The 22,746-nt window shown below is 30.6% G+C and overlaps 1 protein-coding gene across 1 annotated transcript; it reads right to left on the reverse strand.

The window, feature by feature from the left end:
- Positions 1-1,199: 1,199 nt before the first annotated feature.
- On the reverse strand, positions 1,200-4,232 carry LOC132743016 (neuropeptide FF receptor 2-like). Its single transcript, XM_060731522.1, has 3 exons — positions 3,806-4,232; positions 2,652-3,076; positions 1,200-1,346 (listed from the first exon to the last, which is right to left on the reverse strand). Exons 1-3 carry the CDS (start codon positions 4,230-4,232, stop codon positions 1,200-1,202), a joined length of 999 nt encoding a protein of 332 aa, XP_060587505.1.
- Between the last annotated feature and the right edge of the window lie 18,514 nt (positions 4,233-22,746).

Genomic DNA, 22,746 nt, shown 5'->3' on the forward strand with positions numbered 1-22,746 from the left:
AGGTCATTCCTTATTTGATTAAATAAATTGTGGTTTCATAGGGCACTGCTCACGTGATTGTTTTATTCATGGTTTAATCTTTACAGTAAATAGGAGTTTCTAAAAATGTTTCATTAATATAGCTTCTTGCATTATAGTTTTTGTGATGATGTCATTGCATGTTAGATATGACGCAATATAATATACTGGAATATTTTCTTTCGATGAGTTCTGATACTAAAAACTAACACTGTGGCCATAAGTTTTATACAATAATGACAAATATTTCTCATTGTGATTTAGACAACAATATATTATACATAATCTTATTTTTTTATCGACATATATTTGTAAACGAAATTAATATATCAAATTGCTTCTTTGGATTTCTTATTTCATATCATATTTGAAGTTCCTTGTAATTTGCCTTACGTAGTATATTTGCCCCTCAGCCATCTGCGGCAAAAGATTCTGCCGATTCTAACGTCCGTAGCATATATACTTTGAAACTTTCCCTAAACATGATGAAAGGCTTAGTCCAAATTGAACGACTGACACGTCATCTTCGGCTAATAAGCGCGATAAGGGTTAAACTAAGCTGACATATGGTATGGCGTGAAACAATAACATCGAAAAATAATACAATACGTTTATTTCAAGTAAAGTAGAATTCGGCCTAAAATCATGAAAAAAACAAAATAAAACAAAACAACAATTCAACAATATTCAAAAATAGTGTAACAATAAAATGATAGATACAAATACCCATTTATATTAGTTCGGTAAAGTATTTATGATTTAAAGTCATTAAAAGAAATGTAGCATCTGTAGTTGAATCAGAGACTGTCCAATAATGGCTATAGCTATATTACCAATTAGAATAATTAGAATATAAACAAGGAATTTACTCAAAGGATCTAAAAAGTATCGAGTGTACGCCCGAAAACACCTCTCTACCAAATCCAATAAGTGTGTTGTATTTTTATATTATGTGCGACAATTTCGTGTGACGCACCTTTATTAACATAAATTAATTGAATATGTAAGATAAATAAGGTTTAATGACGCTATGACGTTTATGTCTGGCATCATAATCTAATAAATATAAAAGAAATAAAGTAATTGTCATAATACAACATTTAACAAAACAAGTGATTGCATTTAGTAAATAAATATCAAATCTATGAATAAGTCCAACAAATTGGTCTAGTCTTACTACATCAGTCCGAGCTTTTACAACAGAAACGCTTGTATTTCTGCCTAAGTTTCTTACTCATTCCTGCATACAGTATAGGATTGATGGCGCTGTTGAAATATGCCAGAAAGATGGCCGAAAAATTAATTTCGTTCATTACGTAATCTGGCACCTGTACGAAGACAAATACATTTTTTATACAGATTTAAGTAATAACAGGGTTGATTGAAAATGATATTTAACCAGACGATAGAAAAAAAATTAATAAAAGATATTTAATTAGTTTGTACAATAAATAAATTCTATGCAATAATGTAACAAAGATTATTCAAATCTAAGAAACTAAAATGGAACAGTTTTAAAAAAACATCGAACATTGAAACAAGCTGTGGCTTGGTTTAACTGAGTCTATTCATAGGTGGTAGAAAGGCTTGAAGAACGCCAAACATAGTAAAATTGAACTACTGTTGCATGCTCGGTTTAATTTAGTTTGTTCGTGGATTTAAATACTAGTGGTCATAATAGGTATACTACAGAAATATTGTAACAAATTCCCAAAGAATAAACAGACAAACAAAATCTTTACATACCGGGTAATCTTTGTTGCGATACTCATTATAGAGGAATAATGCTTGTCGCGGTGTCCAACAAGCCACAAATGTCAAAAATAAAATTATCAGTTTCATTGTAACCTACAAAAAGCAAAAAAAAAAGAAAATGGTAAAATATCGCATATAAGGTTGAAAAAGAGAACCATGAAGGCATGCCAGCACGACAAAACTGATAACTTTGCGAGCTTAGTTTGATTTAGCATGTTCATGACGACAGTGAGTATGTGCTTGCAACCACTCACGACAGATCACTTCCAAGGAATCTTGCGTAAACTAAAATTTAGCAATATTTTAACATACTTCATTGCTAGAACAAAACGAAAAGGAACTTAATTATGAATTCGATGCAAAGCTGTCTTACTGATATGAATTTGAAGGACATCCGCTTAAACTGAAAAAGAATAGCACTTCTATATAAATTCAAGGACACCATATATAATGTCAAACTGATATATGTTATTAAGAAAGCCCAACACGGCAAAATTGAAAAGGTTGCTAAAATGGACATTGAAATATATCCTTGTCTTAGAAATGATTTCATTGATTATCACCGTAATTCTTTCACTTACAATTTCAAATTACAATTTCCCGAAAAGACAATTCTCACCAGAAATGATTCCGATATCAAGTGTACTCGCAATTCAAAAGAAAAAATGGTTTTTGAACAAAAGAAGGAAGTCTATCAAACAATTTTTTAGGCAAAGCTAAAATACTCATCACTTATTAATGCACAAAAAATTATATTTTCTTTTAGAATTTCTAGTCTAAATTATATTCTCTCAAATGTCTTTTGAATGAAGGAAATTGTTTTTCTTTAATGTCTATAAATACGGTTAAGATGTCTTAGAAATACCATATAGACCAACCTTTCTCTTTTTCTGATCGTCTTTCGGTGATGATGTAGATTCTCCTGGAGCAACCCTTGTTAGAAGTTTTATCATAATCGCCACGTAAGCAACTGCGATGATGAATACCGGAAGGAAATACATGATTATAGTTAGACAAGTGTAGTAAATAGTCCTTAGTGGCTCAGCAGTGTCGCAACTTTCGCTCGTAAAAATCTGGGGCCAATCACTCCTACACCACACCTCATGACGGTTCGCCCAATATAGCTCCTCTAAGCGTCTTGTAAAAAGATGAGGAAGGCCATTTAGGACGGCAATAATCCAACTAGCAAGTATACCATACTTTATCTTTATTTTCCCTTTACTTTTAAGCGGGAATATGACAACAAGAAACCGTTCGAGAGCTATCGCTGCCATGGTAACAGTGCTTGATGACACGGCCGTCACTTGAAATATACATTAACATGTAAGCATTACTATTTAGGTAATCAAAGCGTCAGGACCATCCTTACTGTCACTGACAATAAAATGTGATTTTATTAGGGCTATGTTATAAATGGTATATACATGACTTTATATATCTATTTTTTGTTGCAATTGGACGATATTTAAATTTTGAATCATGTTTTTAGATAGCAACATTCACAAGGAAAGTTAAATGCTAAGCTATGCGCTTCCTCAATTCATTAACCCTTTTTATCACTGTTTTACTTTTTAATATTTATATTATATATACATGTATAATTAAAACATGTTTATATCACTTAAAAACTGAAAAATACTACAAATTTATTAAAGGCCAGTCGTATTTTCAGATAAACAATATTACAGTAAGAACAAAATGACATAAAATTTTAAAAAAGAAAAATAACAAAAAAAACAATGTTTGTTCTTAGTAAGAAAAATGTTAGCAATTTTGTGTTAATTAGATTTTGTTCAGTCATTGACTTATATTTCAATATAAGGACATGAATAACCAAGAACGATACCCGCACCGTAGCCCAATCATACAAAACAACCTTATATAAATTTGTCAGATCTGAGTCATCTGATGTATTTTAAAACAAACAATATAAGCGTATGTAGCTGTCATATGAAACAAATGACTCGGCTTTGTGTAGAATTTGGTACAAAGATTTATTTTGCTTTCAAAATTGAAATGTATAATGAATTACCTTGTAAGAATTGATTAGCGCTGCAAATAAAGGACCCAAATGGCCATTCCGTTGATATGCTGTTACCGAGATGTATCCACATACAAGTACACGCTACCATCAAGTCACTTGCAGCAAGGTTCGTGATCAGAGCGTTTGTTGGCGTCCGTAGCTTTTTATCTGTCATTATGTTCCAAACAAGACTTGCATTTCCTATGAAAGCCATCAGAAATGAAATAATGTAGGCAATAAGTTTCAATGCTATCTCGTAGTTCGGTATAGGCTCCGGCAATATAGTATCATATTCTGAGACAATATACGGATCGACCTCAATTTTTGGTACCGCCATTCCAGGCACACACTGCGGAAAATAATAGAAATACATTTCATCAGGAGCCGATGACGCATTCAAGCTGTTCCGTTTTGCCGTGTCGTTAATATTTATCATATTTTGCTGTTATAATTATAATAAAGTTGTGATATCAACTAAGGTTGTTCTTTCGTCTTCAGTTGTCGCTTAGCCTCCCGAATGATATCCGTCGCTTTAGTACTTTTATAGTGTATACATCATTTATGTTTGCACGGTGCAAACTCGTATAAATCTATCTTTATTTAACGCCGCACACTTTAAGAGCAATTGATGATTTGATTCAAAACCCGGATTTATATAACATGTAATATAAATCCGTGTTCAAAGTTAACTTCATGTATTTGAAACATTGAAAATGAAAAAGCCTAATTTTTCATGCGATAACTGTTTTAATTATGTTTTGACGAGGCTATATATTATCGCATATCGAATTTGTAAGTTTTGTGGATGATACGAACATATTTTGTGAACGTTACAACCTCCAAACCGATCCTTTTAATCTTATGGTAAAGTCATTTTACTGAACTTATAAGACTGCAGAGTAATGTACGAGTATCGTTATCAAAATAAGATATTTACAGAAATACATTGGTGGCGGTTTGAACGGAACTGTCAAATCGTACGCAAACTTTAACATCCTGACGTCTACAAGTCATTTGTGGACAAACAAATTAACAAAAAACCTATTATATGAATTCTTTCTAGGAGCACAAAATAAAGGGTTAACGTAATATTTGATTTTTTCACATTCACATGAAGAGTTCAATTATTTGCAGGCTTTCTCAGCATTGCGTATCATTATTAAAACCAATTGTAGAAAAGTATATTCATAATTAAATTGGACAAAGGGTGTTTGTTTCGAATAGAAAAATAAATTATTCAGTCATATCTAACAAAACCTCATTGTTATAAATTATTTTACATTGTATAGTTTTTGTCAACAAATCACAACCTCAGAATAATTTATTATCTTTATTAAGAATAACAGAAACTAATTAGTCTTAGAGCCTTATTTGAGCAAATTAATTATTTGTGGAACTGTTTTAATTTTATAATGGCTGTGTCGTGACTTATTTTAACATAATAAAATACAAAACGCATCATTGTTAAAGATTTTATTCGATCTAAAACATGTTTTATTTGGACAAAAAATATTTTTTGAAAATATACCTGTGTCTTTGGATTTTATTTATTGCATTGTTTATTTATTTATTTATCTATTTTTATTTATTAATTTATTTACTTTAACATGAACATGCATTTGTTCGACTGTAACAGATCCTGATTTTAGTGAAACAATAAATCACCCTTATACTGAGGGGTTACCTTTAACGGTTGAGGCATCAGCATTGCAGTCAACGTTTAAATATGCGTAATCGTAAGAGGCGAGTAAATGTATGCGAATAACAGGAGTATAAGCATCTCTTAGCTCCAACAGATGATTTTGAAGCCTAGTGTCGCTTAAAATTTGTTAGACCTGAGGTAAGTCAAAATCAAATTTCCTCTTATGGCGACATATGACCTAAACTGTGTTGGTATGCCGTTAAATCAATAAAACAAAATGAAACAATGAATTGTGAAAATTGTAGAATATATAGTTATATTACTTAGTTCAATTGACTATGTCAGTTCCAGTTATTTCCAGAACATGTAGATAAAACTTTTCCGCTGACCATTGATGACAACATGGCATTTTGAGCAGAATTATTACACATAAAAAATATCCAACATCCTTATACCTTACCTCTGCATGAACATATTTTCAGAACAATCAAACGAAAGAGAACAAATGTAAATAGTTTTATGAATATATGAATATTCAGAAGCCACGTGGAACTTTGCATATTACATGACAAGAATGGAAGAGTAATAATATTTATCATATGTTGCGATCCGGATCGGAATATCCGTCCCGAGAGTATCCTCCCCTTCGGCGGGACCAAGGCTTGCCAAGTTGCCGTCCATAACCGGATACCCGAGTTACAGATATTCCGATCTGAACCGCAAACACAGGTCAGATTTGTTCGTGCATTTGTTACCGTATTATCATATTGTAAATGCTTGACCTAAATAAAACGAGTTTAAATGTAAAACTGATGTTATTTCATTTATAACTATTTCCTTATAATAGTTTAGTTCATTCATAACGGCAAAATCACGTCATCTTACGTTTTCAGCGTAATTCTTTTAACGGTGTCATTTTAACGCGTTTCAATAATAATGACGTCATTGTATAGCACGCGACTTATCTGGCATCCTCTCTAATGCCAGATAAAATTTCTGGCATGGGTAAAATTAACGGAAACATCGGTCTGATATGCAAGAAAACCATGTGTACTACCTTAATTCCCATTATCAGTTAACCCTATAACTAACGTAGTTAGGGCGAATTTTAAACAAAACAACAGCTTGAAGTATTTATATAATGAATGAAATTTCGAAAATAAAAACAAAATCATTAGACATCAAAACACACGTGCTCGCGCATACACTTAAGCACATATACAATTTACCCAAACGCACTTAAATATTGACGTTATTATAAAATGGGTTTTTTGCAGTATTTCAATTAAGATAATTACAAGATTTTAGTTATGCTATATATTTTCCTATTCTCCTTAGATATTAGTGTATATCAGTTGCAGAAATATTCGATTTCTATGAGTTTCCTTTTTTATCCTGTAACTTCTTAAGAAGCAGACTGTTAATATGACCCTTAAGCACTGAACATACAATTATTTATGGTCATGTCTGAAGATGTCTGGATCATTGATTCCAGCACTTTTAAGTGTTGAAAATAAAGTTTCGCTTAAACCGGTGCTGCAAGGGATAGTGTACTTTTTCATTATCTCTACATAATCAATTTAACCGAGACTGCAATTTTCATGTTTTTTGTTGTGATAAATGCTTCCGAGGGATACCTTTTTCCCCAGAATGAATTTTAATATTAATAATGACCGTTTGTTTTTGGAAACAAGCAGGGTGTTATATCATCTTTACTTCAAGTTAATGTTCCGGTATCATTTTTACGTCAAATTAATTTTCCGGGATCATCTTTATGTCAAATTAATGTTCCGGGATCATCTTTACGTCAAATAAATGTTCCGTGATCATCATTACTTCAAATTAATGTTCTGTGTACCTTTTTATCCTGTAACTTCTTAAGAAGCAGACTGTTAATATGGCCCTTAAGCACTGAACCTACAGTTATTTATGGTCATGTCTGAAGATGTCTGGATCATTGATTCCAGCACTTTTAAGTGTTGAAAATAAAGTTTCGCTTAAACCGGTGCTGCAAGGGATAGTGTACTTTTTCATTATCTCTACATAATCAGTTTAACCGAGACTGCATTTTTCATGTTTTTTTGTTGTGATAAATGCTTCCGAGGGATACCTTTTTCCCCAGAATGAATTTTAATATTAATAATGACCGTTTGTTTTTGGAAACAAGCAGGGTGTTATATCATCTTTACTTCAAGTTAATGTTCCGGTATCATTTTTACGTCAAATTAATTTTCCGGGATCATCTTTATGTCAAATTAATGTTCCGGGATCATCTTTACGTCAAATAAATGTTCCGTGATCATCATTACTTCAAATTAATGTTCTGTGTACCTTTATCATTTAAAAGAACGAGTTTTCAACTCTTACCTATCACGTTCATTTAAATTGGTGATATTGCTTTATGTAATGAGAATCTCGAATCCTTTATAGCATAATCTATGATGCTACTTAAGTCTTTTTTACAAATTGTATATATTGTACGTGAGCCGCACATACGATTTTACTGCGAACATGATTTGAGGTTACCGTATCACTGTAACAGTTTTAAATTTCATAATTCTATATCAAACCAAACGAGAATGTTCTCAGCTTTCGAAAATTTTACAATGAGCTCTATTCTAGCTGACAAAAAAAACAAGATATACAATATATTCTAGTTGTCAAAATGGTTGTGAAATCCGAATTAATGTAGAAATTGAGGCGACATCGTTACTTAACTGTTATATTCTGACTAAGCAGAACTGTATATGTAATAAGTTAATCAAGTAAGCGTGTGAGTAACAAAGAGACAGAAACACTAAAGCGTTTTCCAAACAGATATTTGATACAGTAAATAACACGACTAACCTAGATATTTCACCGATTGCTAAAATAAATCAAATTATTATCTTATCACCTTATGGGGGCAAAATAGAGAGCAATAGAACCCTCCTAAAGAACGCACAAAACGACAGAATTGAAAATGTTGCAGACTTGGTTTGATTGAGCCAGTTTGTGGGCGGTAATGTAAAGTGGAAGTTACCGCCCACAACCCAAGCAACGGCTTTAGCAGAATTTGATTGAGCCCGTTCATGGGCGTAAATGGAACGAGAAAGTTACCACCCCCTAGCAACGGCTTAATGAATATTTGATCGAGCCTATTAATGGGCGGTAATGAAAACTGCAAAGACGTCAATGAGAAAAATGAATTAATCAGTATGATTATCAGAGAAATACTTTATCGCTTTAAGACCAATGAGAAGTCTAGAGCATAAAGACAAATGTCCAAAACGTCACTTAGTTAACTAATCAACTTTAAATAGTAATGTTTTATGTGATACCATTCGTAAACAATATTGTGTAATCATTCTTAATAAACTTAAAGTGACTGAACTGAGGTTTTTGGAAATGACTTGGATGAAAATACGTGTTGCAAGAAATTGCCAAGAATTGTGCTTCATTTGAAGAGGGTCTGAATTATAAGCTTTTGTGCAAAATTTTAGATCATTGGCTCAATAATTAGTATTGCGCAAAATAATCCAAAATTAAAAATGTTTAAACGCTTTTAACTCAAATTCGGCTGCGAATTGCTAAAAAAGTGATTATCAACCTAACAATTTAATTCAGATTATATCACGTCAATGTTTTTTGTACATGTTTCCATTTAAAGTGCATTAGTTGATATATGAGGGTTTTTGTGCTTCTGCTTTGGACCATAGTTGATTTACGCCCATCCCCTTAGCAACTAATTGCATACACTACCCGTTACATCTTGAACATTCGACCGATGCGAAGGAGGGTTCTTTAAATTCATCTATCTCTTTAGTGTTTATGTAATTTCTGAGTACAATTTTTCTTATTGCTGTTTTATAATCATGATGCGACACTGATAAATACATAGCGTACAATTTATGTCCTAACATGATGAATGGTATATCCTTCCACGCTTCACACTAGTACCCTGTCAAGAAGATAGGACAATCAAGTGCATTTTACATGGTATTTGCACAGTATTGAAAACGCTTTTATATAATGACGTCAATAAACCAAATGAAGAAAAGAAAATTAATTCTGCGCTCAATGCAGTTCAACATATTTTTATCAATTCCCTTTTTTATCAGTATGTTAGAATGGAAATAGATATTAACTTTTCTTGCATGATAATTGTATAGTAATGGACAGTTTATCGTTCAAATGCTTTGTAATTAATTACCGGCCTTCATGATTATATTCCTGCACATTTGAACTCGAACCGTGCGTTATTTTACAGAAATACATTCAAAATATATATTTATTTCCTTCCTAAATCCCACGTGTTATTTGTCTTAAAATATCTTTTCAATTATGAAATTATGAATTGTGTCAAGCTTCAGTACTATATCATTCATTTTAATTGCTTTTACGTATGTTTTGTCACCCGATTGCTCTTAGTAAAAAATAAAAGAACTTGTGTAACATTTACACATTGATAAAATATTACCATGATATTTCTACAAGCCAGTCTTTCATTATCAACCTTCCTTTAAATATCAACAATAATTGTTTTACATCTGAGTGTCAACAATAAATAAATTAATTAATTAATTAAGTCGGTTAATTTCAGTCTCAGTATGAAATCTTTGCATGATCTAGGATTTATTAGAGATCATATCAAATGTTAACCAGTTAAGAAAAATGCACTTATTCCATATCTTTAGATATTAACCGAGATAACTTTAAATTAACGGTTAAAATTGGTATTGGATGGTCAGGAGCATACAAAGCATTTTGTTCCTCTACACACTGCAGAAACATCATTATAATCATTATAATTGTGAATCGGATAAAAATGTTCAATACCTTAAAAATGAAATTCAAATGAAATTTGTATGTTAATTTAGTCATAGATGTATACCTATTGAATTATTTGGTTTTTTTCAAAGTTGTTGTTTTCGTTAAAATCGAAACTAGATGTTAAACACTTATTAGAATGAAAATCTCTTGCATGAAATATAAAACTTCAGCACTTACATTCATTGAAATCGAAATTTCGATATAATATGTAGAACAGCTAAGCTTATTTAATTACATGACGTCAAGATAAGCATGCAATATTGCGTTTCAGTCTGCAATTAAATAGTATAATACAAAAAACAACACTGTTGTAACGCACAATTTGCCCTTACTTTCATTACAGGTGATTTATTAACATAATTACTAATATTCGTCGATTAACATTTATATCGACCAATTTTTTATTAATTTATTAATCTTGTATTCTTACTGGTATATAGAACCTTAATGTTGCAGTACCCTCAATGGTATATACTTTAATTGCCTGAAAATACAATATGCATATATTATACAAATATGGAATTTTTAGCTGGTGATATCATGTACTGGAAAAAAATGACCGAGGCGATTTTTATGTAATTTAAAATCACTTTCATATTGGATATCAAATTTGCTAATGAATATGACGGAAATCTACTTTTTTTCAGCTTGTCTACTTTTTCCATAATTTGGCCCTGTATGTAAATGCGCATTGGCACGAAAAATCTAGTTTTAGAGAGAAAAAACGGTGAATATACTCTGAAAATCTATTTTTTGAAGAACAAACGGTGAATATACACTGTCTGAAAATCTATGTTTAGAAGAAAAAACAGTGTATATGTAATAAAAAGAGCATCGAAACACGAGGCTATCTGATTTATATCTCTTTGATATCATAGTCCAACATAAAAACATTTTCCATGTTTTCACAATATGAAACGCCGGAGAAAAGTAACCAATGAACGAGCATCTGAATATGACATTTCTGTCGCTTTCACTTTCTCTGCCGTCACAATAGCAAAAATGAGCCAATCAATGGGCATGATCTGGAGTGCGGGTAACTAATACCTGCACTCCAGTTACCGCACGGTGCATGTATATGTATACGATTTAACTCGGACACATTTTCAACAGAAAGATCCCCAAACTATGATACAATCTCTGATATTTACCTGTAATTTTTTACAAGAAGCCATAAGGGGAACGCATTTCAATGGTATTTATAAATTATATGATAATATTTAAAACGTATTCAAACATATGTAAATTAAGCTAATATTCAGAAATAAAGTTTGTCGTAAACTCTATTGTAATTCAAAAACAGAAATTTTAAATATGAAACTTATAGACAAATCGTTTCATATAATTGTCAAATCAAAAGAATTAAAATTAAAATGAAAGTTGTCGACGATAAAATACATATTAAATAATACGGAAACCCCTCGATACCTCTAATCTACCAGTCGGCTTTTTATATTTAAATTAAGTAAAGCGGACGATTCGTTTCCCGATTTTTTATTTTTAAAAACGCGTTTTAAAAAGCTCGCCAGCAATATGTGCGTTTTTACTAAAATACTTTGTTTCAAACAACAAAATATCTTGTAATATGCATTTGTCAATATTTATTTATTTATTTATTTTATTATTTGTAAACAACTGTTAGGAATCAATGTACTGACACTTCTGAATGGAGAGCTTTATGTCATAAATAACAAAATGACATTTGTAATGATCGAAAATAACATTCATTATCAACCAACAGTGCCAGTCATTGTTTTTTCCTTTGATTTAGTCATTTCATTACGTTTCTATCACATGGGGATCTAATTAGAATTTGAGTTTATAGGCATTTTCTGTGGAAATACTTGAACAATAAACTGTAATTTGCAAATGTGGAGAAGTTATTTCCATTGCAAAAATCACGCTAAGCTTAGTGAGGAGTCACCGTTAACACCACTTATCGTTGTTTTTTTAAGAAACAATTACTTTCTTCGGATTGTATTTCTAAGTATGCTTGACAATTCTATAAAAAAAAAATAGCAAAAAAAAATAATTGTTGCTTCAGGAATCAAGAGGATATGAACGATGACGCTTTGATAAAAAAAACACATTGAAAATAAATGTCTGAATGTCTTTTAAGGTTATCTGTCAATTAGAAGAGAAAAAGGAAAATAATATTTTACCAGATTTGAAACTAAAAAGTATTCTAAGTGCACTATAAATTTGGAGAATTATATTATGTCAAACATGATTGTTCAAAATGTTAAATTTGAGGTAATGTTTGTTGTAATAACAACACCTAGGTTGTATGTGATAGTTAAACATTACTCGCGTCATGCACATTTCGACATAAATTTCTTTAAAGTATTAAATGAGATATAATGTGTTCTTAATTTTTGCGAGAAAAAAACGTGATTTATATGTGAATATAATTTCTGTTTATCATCGCCCATCTTTTTCATAGTTTATTCAAATCTTTTTTTATCAAATATTCGGGACAATATTTTGCATTGTCATTAAGAATCAATGACGTTACTTGAAATATACAAACACATTTGTTAATTACATTCCTACTGTAAAATACTTCAATGGCAGATTAAGGTATTAAAGCAGATAAGTAAAATTTACATTCAAAATGAAAACTAAACATTTTGTATGTATGCACACTGAAATCTGATATCTTTATCACCAAACTTTTACTTACGGAGTAAGATATATAAGTCTATATTTTTTTTTAAATATATGTGTAGTTCTGTAGATTATCAAGTCTTTTGCAAGGTTTAAATATCTTCATTTTTAAACTTGCTATCATTTCATCTCGTCAAAAAATTGTACTCTTAACGAGTTGACACAAATCTAGGACGTAATGCTTAAGATATAAAATGAAAAATGTTTTTAAATTGGTCTATACATTCTTTATAAACATATGTTTGTCTTCAAATGGCAGTAATATTGCTATAAAAATTGTTCAATATATTTATTATAAACAATATTTTGTACAATTTCATTGGTTTTATTATGCTCTTAAACTCAGAAACAAATAATGTTTTATTATTTAGAACGGTCAAACATGAGATTTATAATGTATAAATAATGGGTTAAGAGAATGTTTGATACGTGTTACCTGAGGAAAGTAGTAATCAATAAAAATTAAGTTTTCGTAAAAGTAGAAAAAAGGAAACAAAGTAGTAAGTTGTCTTCCATACAAAATGTTAATTAATTGTAACTTTACCAAAACCGAACAGATGAAAAAGGTGGTTCGGCAATAAGCCGATGAGTAACCTTTTTTTATAATATATACGTATCCCAAATTAAAAAGCTTTTGAGAAATAAAAGTAAAAGCTTTTCTTAGACGTAATGTGCCCGAAAAATGTAATCATAGGATGTTTAATTCTAGAATTTCTTTTATAAACACATAATAGTAGATAACCAGACTTGACATTTCAAAACGATACAACATAAATGGTTTATTATTGTACCGAGTACATTTGTACTGTAATATCTTTATTTCATTACACCTCAGTGCCCAAAAGTGCCCAATTTCTATATTATAATTATCATTATATATTTATGTTCAATAGATAATCCTAAGGGCATGATAAATTGTATAAGATTAATAAGAGTGCTTGTAATTGATATTTGTTAAACCATAAAAATCGTAAGCAATTCTTGTTGTTGTTGTTTTTTATCACATTTTGAATAATTTCTTGTAAACAATTTCCATGAAGGCCGTTTTTTCTAGCGTAAAAAGAACAGTGAGCAGATAAATACCAATGTCTTTGATAATTTATGAAACCACAATTTACATGTAAAACAGTTTACATGAATTCAATTGTAACAATACGCAATACTTTTTTCACTGCTAAGTTGATCTCAATTAGTATAATATTTCAAATGATTGACTTTTACAATAGTGATTAACCAAATAATAAAAATGTTTAGGATAAAGTGTACAATTTCGCTTAAATAAAAGACACTAAATAAATATTAAATGTTATCGAGAAATTCCAAACAATATAGAAATTTATGTGGGTCACATGGATCATTGATTATTTTTGCATCGTGAAATTTAAGTTGAACACATCTATGATAAAGTGTTAGGTAACTTTGCCATTTTTCCCTGTGCACTCATTATTTACATTTGGTAGGACGCCATGTCACTTTAATTTCCGTATGCTGTAAACCCATAATGAATATGTAAATAAATGCCAACACCTTCAAAGAATTTTTGTATCTTTCGAAGAATATATGTAGCTTCCATCACTCAAATTCATTGCCTGACATGACTATAGATACTGTTGGTAAATTGTCTTTAACCAAAACAATACGATTAATGACCGTAAAATTTTTAACAAAATCAATGACGGAAACTTGTAACGAAAATAAAATAGTTCCTTACATCGTTTGTACCGGTAAATTTAAGTACAAATTCTTAATAAAGAAATTATGTCCATAAACTTTGTAATGAATTGACAGTAAATTTCGGAATTTAGACAATAAATGAGAAATGAAAATATAGCAAGCTGAAAATAGCATATAATCTATAATTATACCAAGAATACCAACAATAAAAACAAAACAATTCCTAACATAAATCAGGGATACAAATATCTCAGACCTTAAATTTCCTAAATCAGATTTTGAAGGTTTGGTATATTATAAATAGCATTTTAGTAAATAATTTGAAATGCACTCGTCTATTATGATCAATAGCATTAAGACAAAAAAAAGAAAATCAAGATATTCAATTTAATGAATTCACAAAGTTGAACTGTATTATGAAATTGAAACATGTCGAAGGTGTGTAAAGGCCTCAACAGACGGTAGGATTTTGCAGTACAACATCAATTAAAACTATGATGTACATGTAAAGGCTACTATTTCTTGAATTCATACAACATTATACTAGATTTACAGGATAGGACATGTTCTATCTCTTAATACTTGTTGTGCAGACCTCCTACGATCACAGGTGACATATTTCCCAATTATCCTCTGATATTGTGTTTAATGAATGAAATTCCAGAACAAAAAGGGCTAAAAGGTAAACAAAGTAGTAAGATGGGGTAAAAATGATATTGAAAAACTCTTCAGGAGACGCAAAGTTGTCTTATGTTTGACTCCAAAATTATTCAGAAAATGATTATGTCACAGTATTGCAGGGGAGGTAGTTTGTAGGTGGTCGGATAGCTCAGTCAGGAAAGTGGCAGTACGGTATTCCGATGGGTCCTAGGTTCGAGTCTCGGCACATTGTTATCTCGCCATGTGACAATTGCAGACTCTTTTTTTTTAAAAATGGAGGTGTTTCAATCGTTACTTATGGAGAGAAAAAATATTTAAAGAGTAAAGTATGTAAGGGAACAATTTGGAGGGAACTGTTTTTAGGTAAACCTCGGATGATTCCTACAATGCAGAATTACGGTCTGAATGCAAGTGTTGTATTGCTTTGAAAATTGTACATCTTATCTCTAATTAGTGCTGTACACCTAAATCCTACCGTCTGTTGAGGCCTTAACACATTTATAGATTCTTAATAACTTATATAAGAGAAATTCTGTTATCCCAGAAAATATTATATGATGAATATAATCCAGTTGGGATTCAAATGGGATTTATATTACTTTAATATATTACTTTTATGTATTAATGAAATTTATACTTTATATTTTTATGCGTGGTTCTAATATAATTTATAGTTGGAGATGAAATAAAAATTGTTGTGATTGACACGACTTTGTAAAATGCTGATAAAAGATTGGCTTTAAGAAGACAGAAAAAGAAATAAAATTATTCCCAAATAATTTTCAGAATGTTCAGACAGATATCGACGTAATGTAATATTTGAATAGTTATAATAAAATTATTTCTCCTTCATGCGAATGTTAAGAATCTGAAATGTACATACATTGGCCAATATTTAGAACAATTGACGGTAAACAAATCAAGTATCAAGAACTATATATGTAAATATTGACCTTAAGTAAAATCTCAAAGAATTTATCATGTCGAAAAATTGACGATATCTGTTTGTTTGTGGTCCAGTAACTGCAAGTTATGATAAGGTAGTAATGAACAGTTTTTTGAATGCATCTGTTAAAGTGGAAAGCTTCATATATGATACATAATTATCCATGATTTATTACAATAAACTGATAAAACATGAAACTTTATACAATTTTGTCTAAAACAAAACCTAGTTTAACGATAAAAACAAAAGCACATACATGAAATTGTCTACGAAATGTGGTAACTGTTTGTCTTAGTGGTAGCAAAATAAGTCAAATGTTAGAAATTTTCAAAATAATTACGATGATGTGGTATTTTTCAATGCATTAATGAAAGTATCAAAATGTTACATTATCGAACATTCACAATATATCCACGTGGTCGCAAAGTAAGAATTGTTCATTTTCAGCGAATGAAATGGAAATCTCCTCTTAATATTGCCCCAACCGATACGTCTTTTATTGTGTACTTTAAACATTATATTTAATGATAGTAGAGGTTATGTGTTTTGATTTCAATTCAGTTTATGACAAATGTCAGTAAACCACTGTTTTCATAAGATTAAAGATTCCACAGAGCAACAGGTGCAAAAATACACGTTTACTTTCATCAATCAATGGACAAAGGTTATTGTACATGGAAAAAAATGTGCCGATTAGATTACTGGATATTGAATATCACAATGATGAACAACCATAACAGCATTTTGTCACGAAAGACTAGTTTGATTACCACTGGAATAAGTCAGTCACGATAAATCTGGGAAATAATAACATTAAATTTGCTCTGTGAGTCTATCATGAATGATCCGTTTACGACAATGGCAATTAAGTTGAGGGAAATAATTCAGTATACTTGTATAATTATTGGATTGAAACAATGTACTAAACGCTATTCTTAAACACTCCAAATGCATGCTTACTTAATTTATCTACACTTTAACATCACTACTAAATAATAATTAAGACTTTAGCTTGAAAACGGCTAACATGTAGTTTCTTAAGGAAATGCCAAATGCTAAGCTTAACAGTAAACAACATCTTAAAGATAATAAAGAAGATCGTCATGTCGAAAAGCTAGTTAATTTCGGATTGTATCGTAGGACATATATTTTATTCATACTCATTTTATAAAAATAATCTGTCATTATTATGTTAACATTAACTTAACTTTGTAATCTTCATTTACCTCAAAGATATCTCAAATTCAAACGCAATTTGTAATTCTATCAGCAATAAAAGAGGACTAATACTAATATACGAGTAAGCTTATGTTATTACATTATGTCCTTATAAAACTACAAATAAATTGGATTTATCAGAAGAGATAACCCGTCAGGATTTGGACGTTATTATACTTCAGTCCCTCTGATATTAAATATTACCTTTTATTTTCGATCTTACATCTCAAGCAGCTGTTATATCGCTCCTTGGGGACTAATCTGAGACGGAAATAATGGCGTTCATACATTAGACACAACGATATCGTATTATCAAGATGGATCCCACTTCTACTAGTATTTGGTTAAGAGAAAAACCCCAAAGCAAATATTATGTTTAATTGTATAGAATATAGAAAAAACAACAATTTCTTTGGTTGACGCTAAAACAGTACAATTTAAAAAGATAAATTACATATGGTGTCAAATTGAGGACACAATACTGATGCAAGCATTTATAAATGTTCGGTTCCACACTCGGTGAAATTATTCGTCCTAAGTGTATTGACGATGCTTGTGAACGTCCTTCTCTTTGTTGATCATGTAGGTTAGAACAAAATTAAAATTGTAACGAAGCTTCACCATCTGAGGGTAACATTATGTAATCATACCATTTCTACCAAGGTCAATACATCAATGAACTCTTTTTCGTTTGTGAAACCATTCTTAAATAATGTTTTAGATCTATATAAATTAAAGCAGCAGGGGTTGTGCCAAAGTGATTAACTAAACTTTAGTAATTAAAATTAAACACCAATTACATTAAAGTCTGTTAAAAGAGTTTTTCAGAAAATGCTTTCATGCGGTATAAAATTTCACTTTCATTACGTAGACAATCAACATAAGTGCGTCAATACCTTTGATCTAGTACTATGATCTGTTACACTAAATTAATGAATTGAATTTAGAAATTAAATTTTTTTTTTTCACTGCATCGTTGACGAGTTAGAAACATATATTTGTCACAACTAAGTTTTTGTATAGTGACTAATTGCTAGATGAATGGAATCTTGATAGTTAGAAATAGAACACATCCAACTGCCTATTATGACATGGACAAGTATGTTTGTTTGTGTTAACTTCAATTTATATTTATCTTTTTAAATTAATGAAATTTGACGGATTGTAAAAAGAATACATTGCTAAATTGGTTTGAATTACTGAACAATTTAGAATTCCTTATGTTCACTACAGTTATTTATTCTCTTTTATTTCCTAGAAGAAAACAAACCATTAAAAAGATAAATAACATCCTCAGTTGTAGATAACTTACCGCATTCTGTAAACTTCTGATTACTTCCTGGTCTAAACTGTCCTTGTATAGTGATGTGCCGTCTACTAGAGATGAGATTTTAATTCTTTAATTTAACAAGAGATGAAAAGTTATTTAGTCGGAAGTCAAGTTATATTTGCGTTCGTCCAGAAATCTTTCTTAATTTAAGTTGTAAAAGGAAGTATCCTATATATAACGTTATTTATACTGTACGTTTTTGATCAAAATCGTAATTTATATTTAAAAGCGTTGCAAATCTTGATACCTGAATCTAATTGCAATGTGACAGTCTAATATAATAATACATACATGTACAAGTTTGTGTTTTTGACAGAATTATTTATAAATAAAACTGAATTTCAGAAAGTTGAATCTGTTTTGTAATTGATAATAGAATCCTACACTTTTAATAAAAATGATTTTCGACATTGATTATTCTATTATAGTTTACATTTTAGTTCGCTTTAACCGTGAATATCCAAATTGTAAGATGTGCAATGACACCTGTATTTTTCTTTCAAGACTACATTGTTTTCGTTCTGTATGTTGAATTATTTTACTGACAAAATAATAGTTATCGTACGTGTAGCAATTGTCTATCTACTTTAACATTGGACAGGTATCATCTTTTCTACACATATTCAGCTGATAACTACTGATTCAAATTTTAACAGAAGTATCTCACGTTTTGTTCACAAACACGTGTAAGTTAGACATACGTCTATTCGTGTCTGATATGTCTAGAACTGTTTCATTACAGAATCTTGTTCATTTAGTTTGCTGGCGGCAAAGAATTCTGCCCAAACGACCGATGACCTAATCATATGTGTCGTCTGATATTGCACTGTGCACTGTTCACTTTTCAATCATGTCATATTTTGAAACTTTCCCTGAAATGATGAATGGATTTGTCTAGATTGCATCATTGAAATATAAAGCGTTGTAAGTGTTATATAAATAGAGGATATTCAAGTTTTTTCTATAAATACATGATTTATTTTCATTGAGTGGTATGAAAATAAATATTTCATGAGTGGCGGTAGCCACGAGTGAAATATGGTAATTTTCATGCCACAAGATGAAAATAAATCATGTATTTATAGAAAAAACTTGAATTTTCTGTTTATTATGTACATTTTTCTCTTTTTTGCGATAAAATTTGAAAAACTTTCCCTTAAATTTTGTGTACTGGTAGAATTTAAGAGAAAGTAGTCCGGCAAGACACCAGTGAAAATACGGAAAATATGTTTCACTGCAGTGAAAAATAAATTTTTACAGTGAAAATACGGAAAATGAAAATACGCATTTTATTTCATCAATATTTCTCAATATTTCATTTATAAGTATATAATAAAAAGCAATATTTGGTCCATGTAATCGAAAACATTGTTTATAAATTCAATTTATTTTCTAGCTAGAATAAAATGTCTGGAATATCAATGCATTGCAAATGGCAAGATTCTTTAAGCGCATATGCTATATCTTTCAGAATAGAGTTTTCAGATCAGTCCTTTGATCCTATCAGTCTACTGTTTACATACACTCACCGGTTTTGTTTTCCCTTTTTTCGTTATGGGCGCACGCATTCTTTTACTTGCAGATCAAATGCAGCTTTTCGTGGAATGAATATTATGAACATTTTTTATCAAAGGTTCAATGATCACGACCGTATGAACAAACCTGGAGATATTCGAAATTCAAAATAAATTTGAATTTTTATACTTCCCGTTTTGATCGTTTGTCAAGGTTATACGATTTAATTTTTAATGTATACGTGTATTTTTGCACCTGTTGCTCTGCGGAATCTTTAATCTTATGAAAACAGAGGTTTATTGACATTTGTGAACCGAGCTTGCGGTGATTCCCGTCTGTGTATTTGACTGCAAGTAGATACTTCGCTGCGGTTTGAAATGTTGTTTATGTACAAGACTTATGGTACATTTTCCCATATAGACAAGTAGGCTAAACGTTAACTGCTAAATATATTTTTTCTCACTTCAATTTTGCAATCATGCGGATATCTTGAGAGTGCATATATTTACATTAATAGTTTCGATTATGTAACATTTTGGTACTTTCATTAATGCATTAAAACAAACATCACATAATCGTAATTATTTTAAAAATTTCTATCATAAGATTTATTTTGCTACCACTAAGACAAACAGTAACCACAATTCGTGTTCAATTACATATACTTTTGCAGCAGACAGTGGAATGTTTCGTAACATACAATTTCGTAACAGAAAATAGATGTAATAGGTGTGTTTACAGGAAGGATGTCTTAAACAGCAAAATGTTAGAGAATTATCATCATATAACATTTATATCATAAAATAAGGTTTTGTACTAGACAAAATTTTTTGAAAGTTTCATGTTTTATCAGTGTATAATAATAAATCGTGAATAATAAAGTCCTTTGAGTGTCCTAGATAAAGCTTTTTACTTAAACAGATGCATGAAAACGACTGTTCATTACTACCTTACCATAACTTGCAGTTACGAAACCACAAACAAACATATGTCGTCAATTCCTCGATATGATATCAAGAAATTGTCAATTTCTTGAGATGTTACTTAGGATCAGTTTTTTTACATACAGATCTTTATATTTGATATGTTTTTGCCGTCAATTGTTCTAAATATTGGCCATAAGTACGTATCTTTAAGTGCCTTAACGTTCCGAAAAAGAGATATAATTTTATTACAACTATTCAAATATTACATTTTACATTATTAATGTCTGAACATTGTTGGTATGGGAATAACTTTCATTTCTCTTTCTGACGTACAAAGTCCATTATTTTATCAGCATTTTACATATTCGTGTCAATCACATCAATTCTTATTTCATCTCCAAATATAATTTTATTTAAGAATCACGCGTAAAAATATAAAGTATAAATTTCATCAATAAATTAAAGTAATATAAATCCCAACTGATTTGAAGATAAGTTATTAAGAATTTATATTTGTCTTACACAATTTCGACATGTTTCAATTACATAATTTTTTTTTTGTGAATTCATTAAATTGAATACAAATGTATCTTAATTTTCTAGTTTTTGTTGTTGTTTTTTTTGTTTTGTTTTTTTTGTATTTCAAATTATTTACTAAAACTTCACACAGGACTCATTCTTCATACAAGACTTATTCTTCATACAAGACTTCTAACAAAGTGTAGTTCTCTAAACTACCATTTGTTTTTTAAAAACATAACTGCATCGCCTTTATGTCTTTGCGGCCAAATAGAAAACAAATTTTATTTCTTATTCGAATGTACACAATTTGACACAGCTCTAAAAAGTTACTTCTGTAGGTTTTCATGTTTGTACTATTCTTAGTTTTCTTTAGGCTGCTAGGCTGCCAGGCTACTAGGCTTCTTGGCTGCCAGGCTGCTATGCTGCCAGGCTGCTAGGCTGTCAACTTCAGGCTGCTAGGCTGCCAACTTCACGAACATAGTAAACAGTACATTATCTATGGTTTTAGAAACCTAAATTACCGAGATGTTCTAATTGCTGGTAGAACTATTTTCAATTCTTATTGATTGTTCCAGGAACGACATCATAGGATAAATATTTTTTGTTTGTTTTGGGTTTTACGTCACATCGACACAGTATAGGTCATATCGCGACGTTCCAGCTTAACTGGTGGAGGAAGACCTCAGGTGCCCTTCCGTGCATTATTTCAGGCACGAACGGGCACCTGAGTAGAACCACCGACGTTCCGTAAGCTAGCTGGATAGCTTCCTCACATGAAAGAATCCAAAGTCCCTGTCGGGATTCGAACCCACAGAGGTGAGGGGCAAGTGGTTCATAGGATAAATATGCAATGTATCCTTAAATATTACTCAAGAGAGTCGGAATATAAAAAGTATTTCTTAGACATTCTATCCTTTTTAACATTTAAGTACTATTTGGTGGAATACTATCTCTCTTAGTGACAACTTTTTAATATTATCACAAAAGTATACACATGAGAGTCTTACATATCATAACATTCAATATACTAGATCAATC

This window comes from Ruditapes philippinarum, unplaced genomic scaffold (assembly GCF_026571515.1).
Source record: "Ruditapes philippinarum isolate M1 unplaced genomic scaffold, ASM2657151v2 ctg2664_1_1_1_1, whole genome shotgun sequence".
NCBI lineage: Eukaryota > Metazoa > Mollusca > Bivalvia > Venerida > Veneridae > Ruditapes > Ruditapes philippinarum.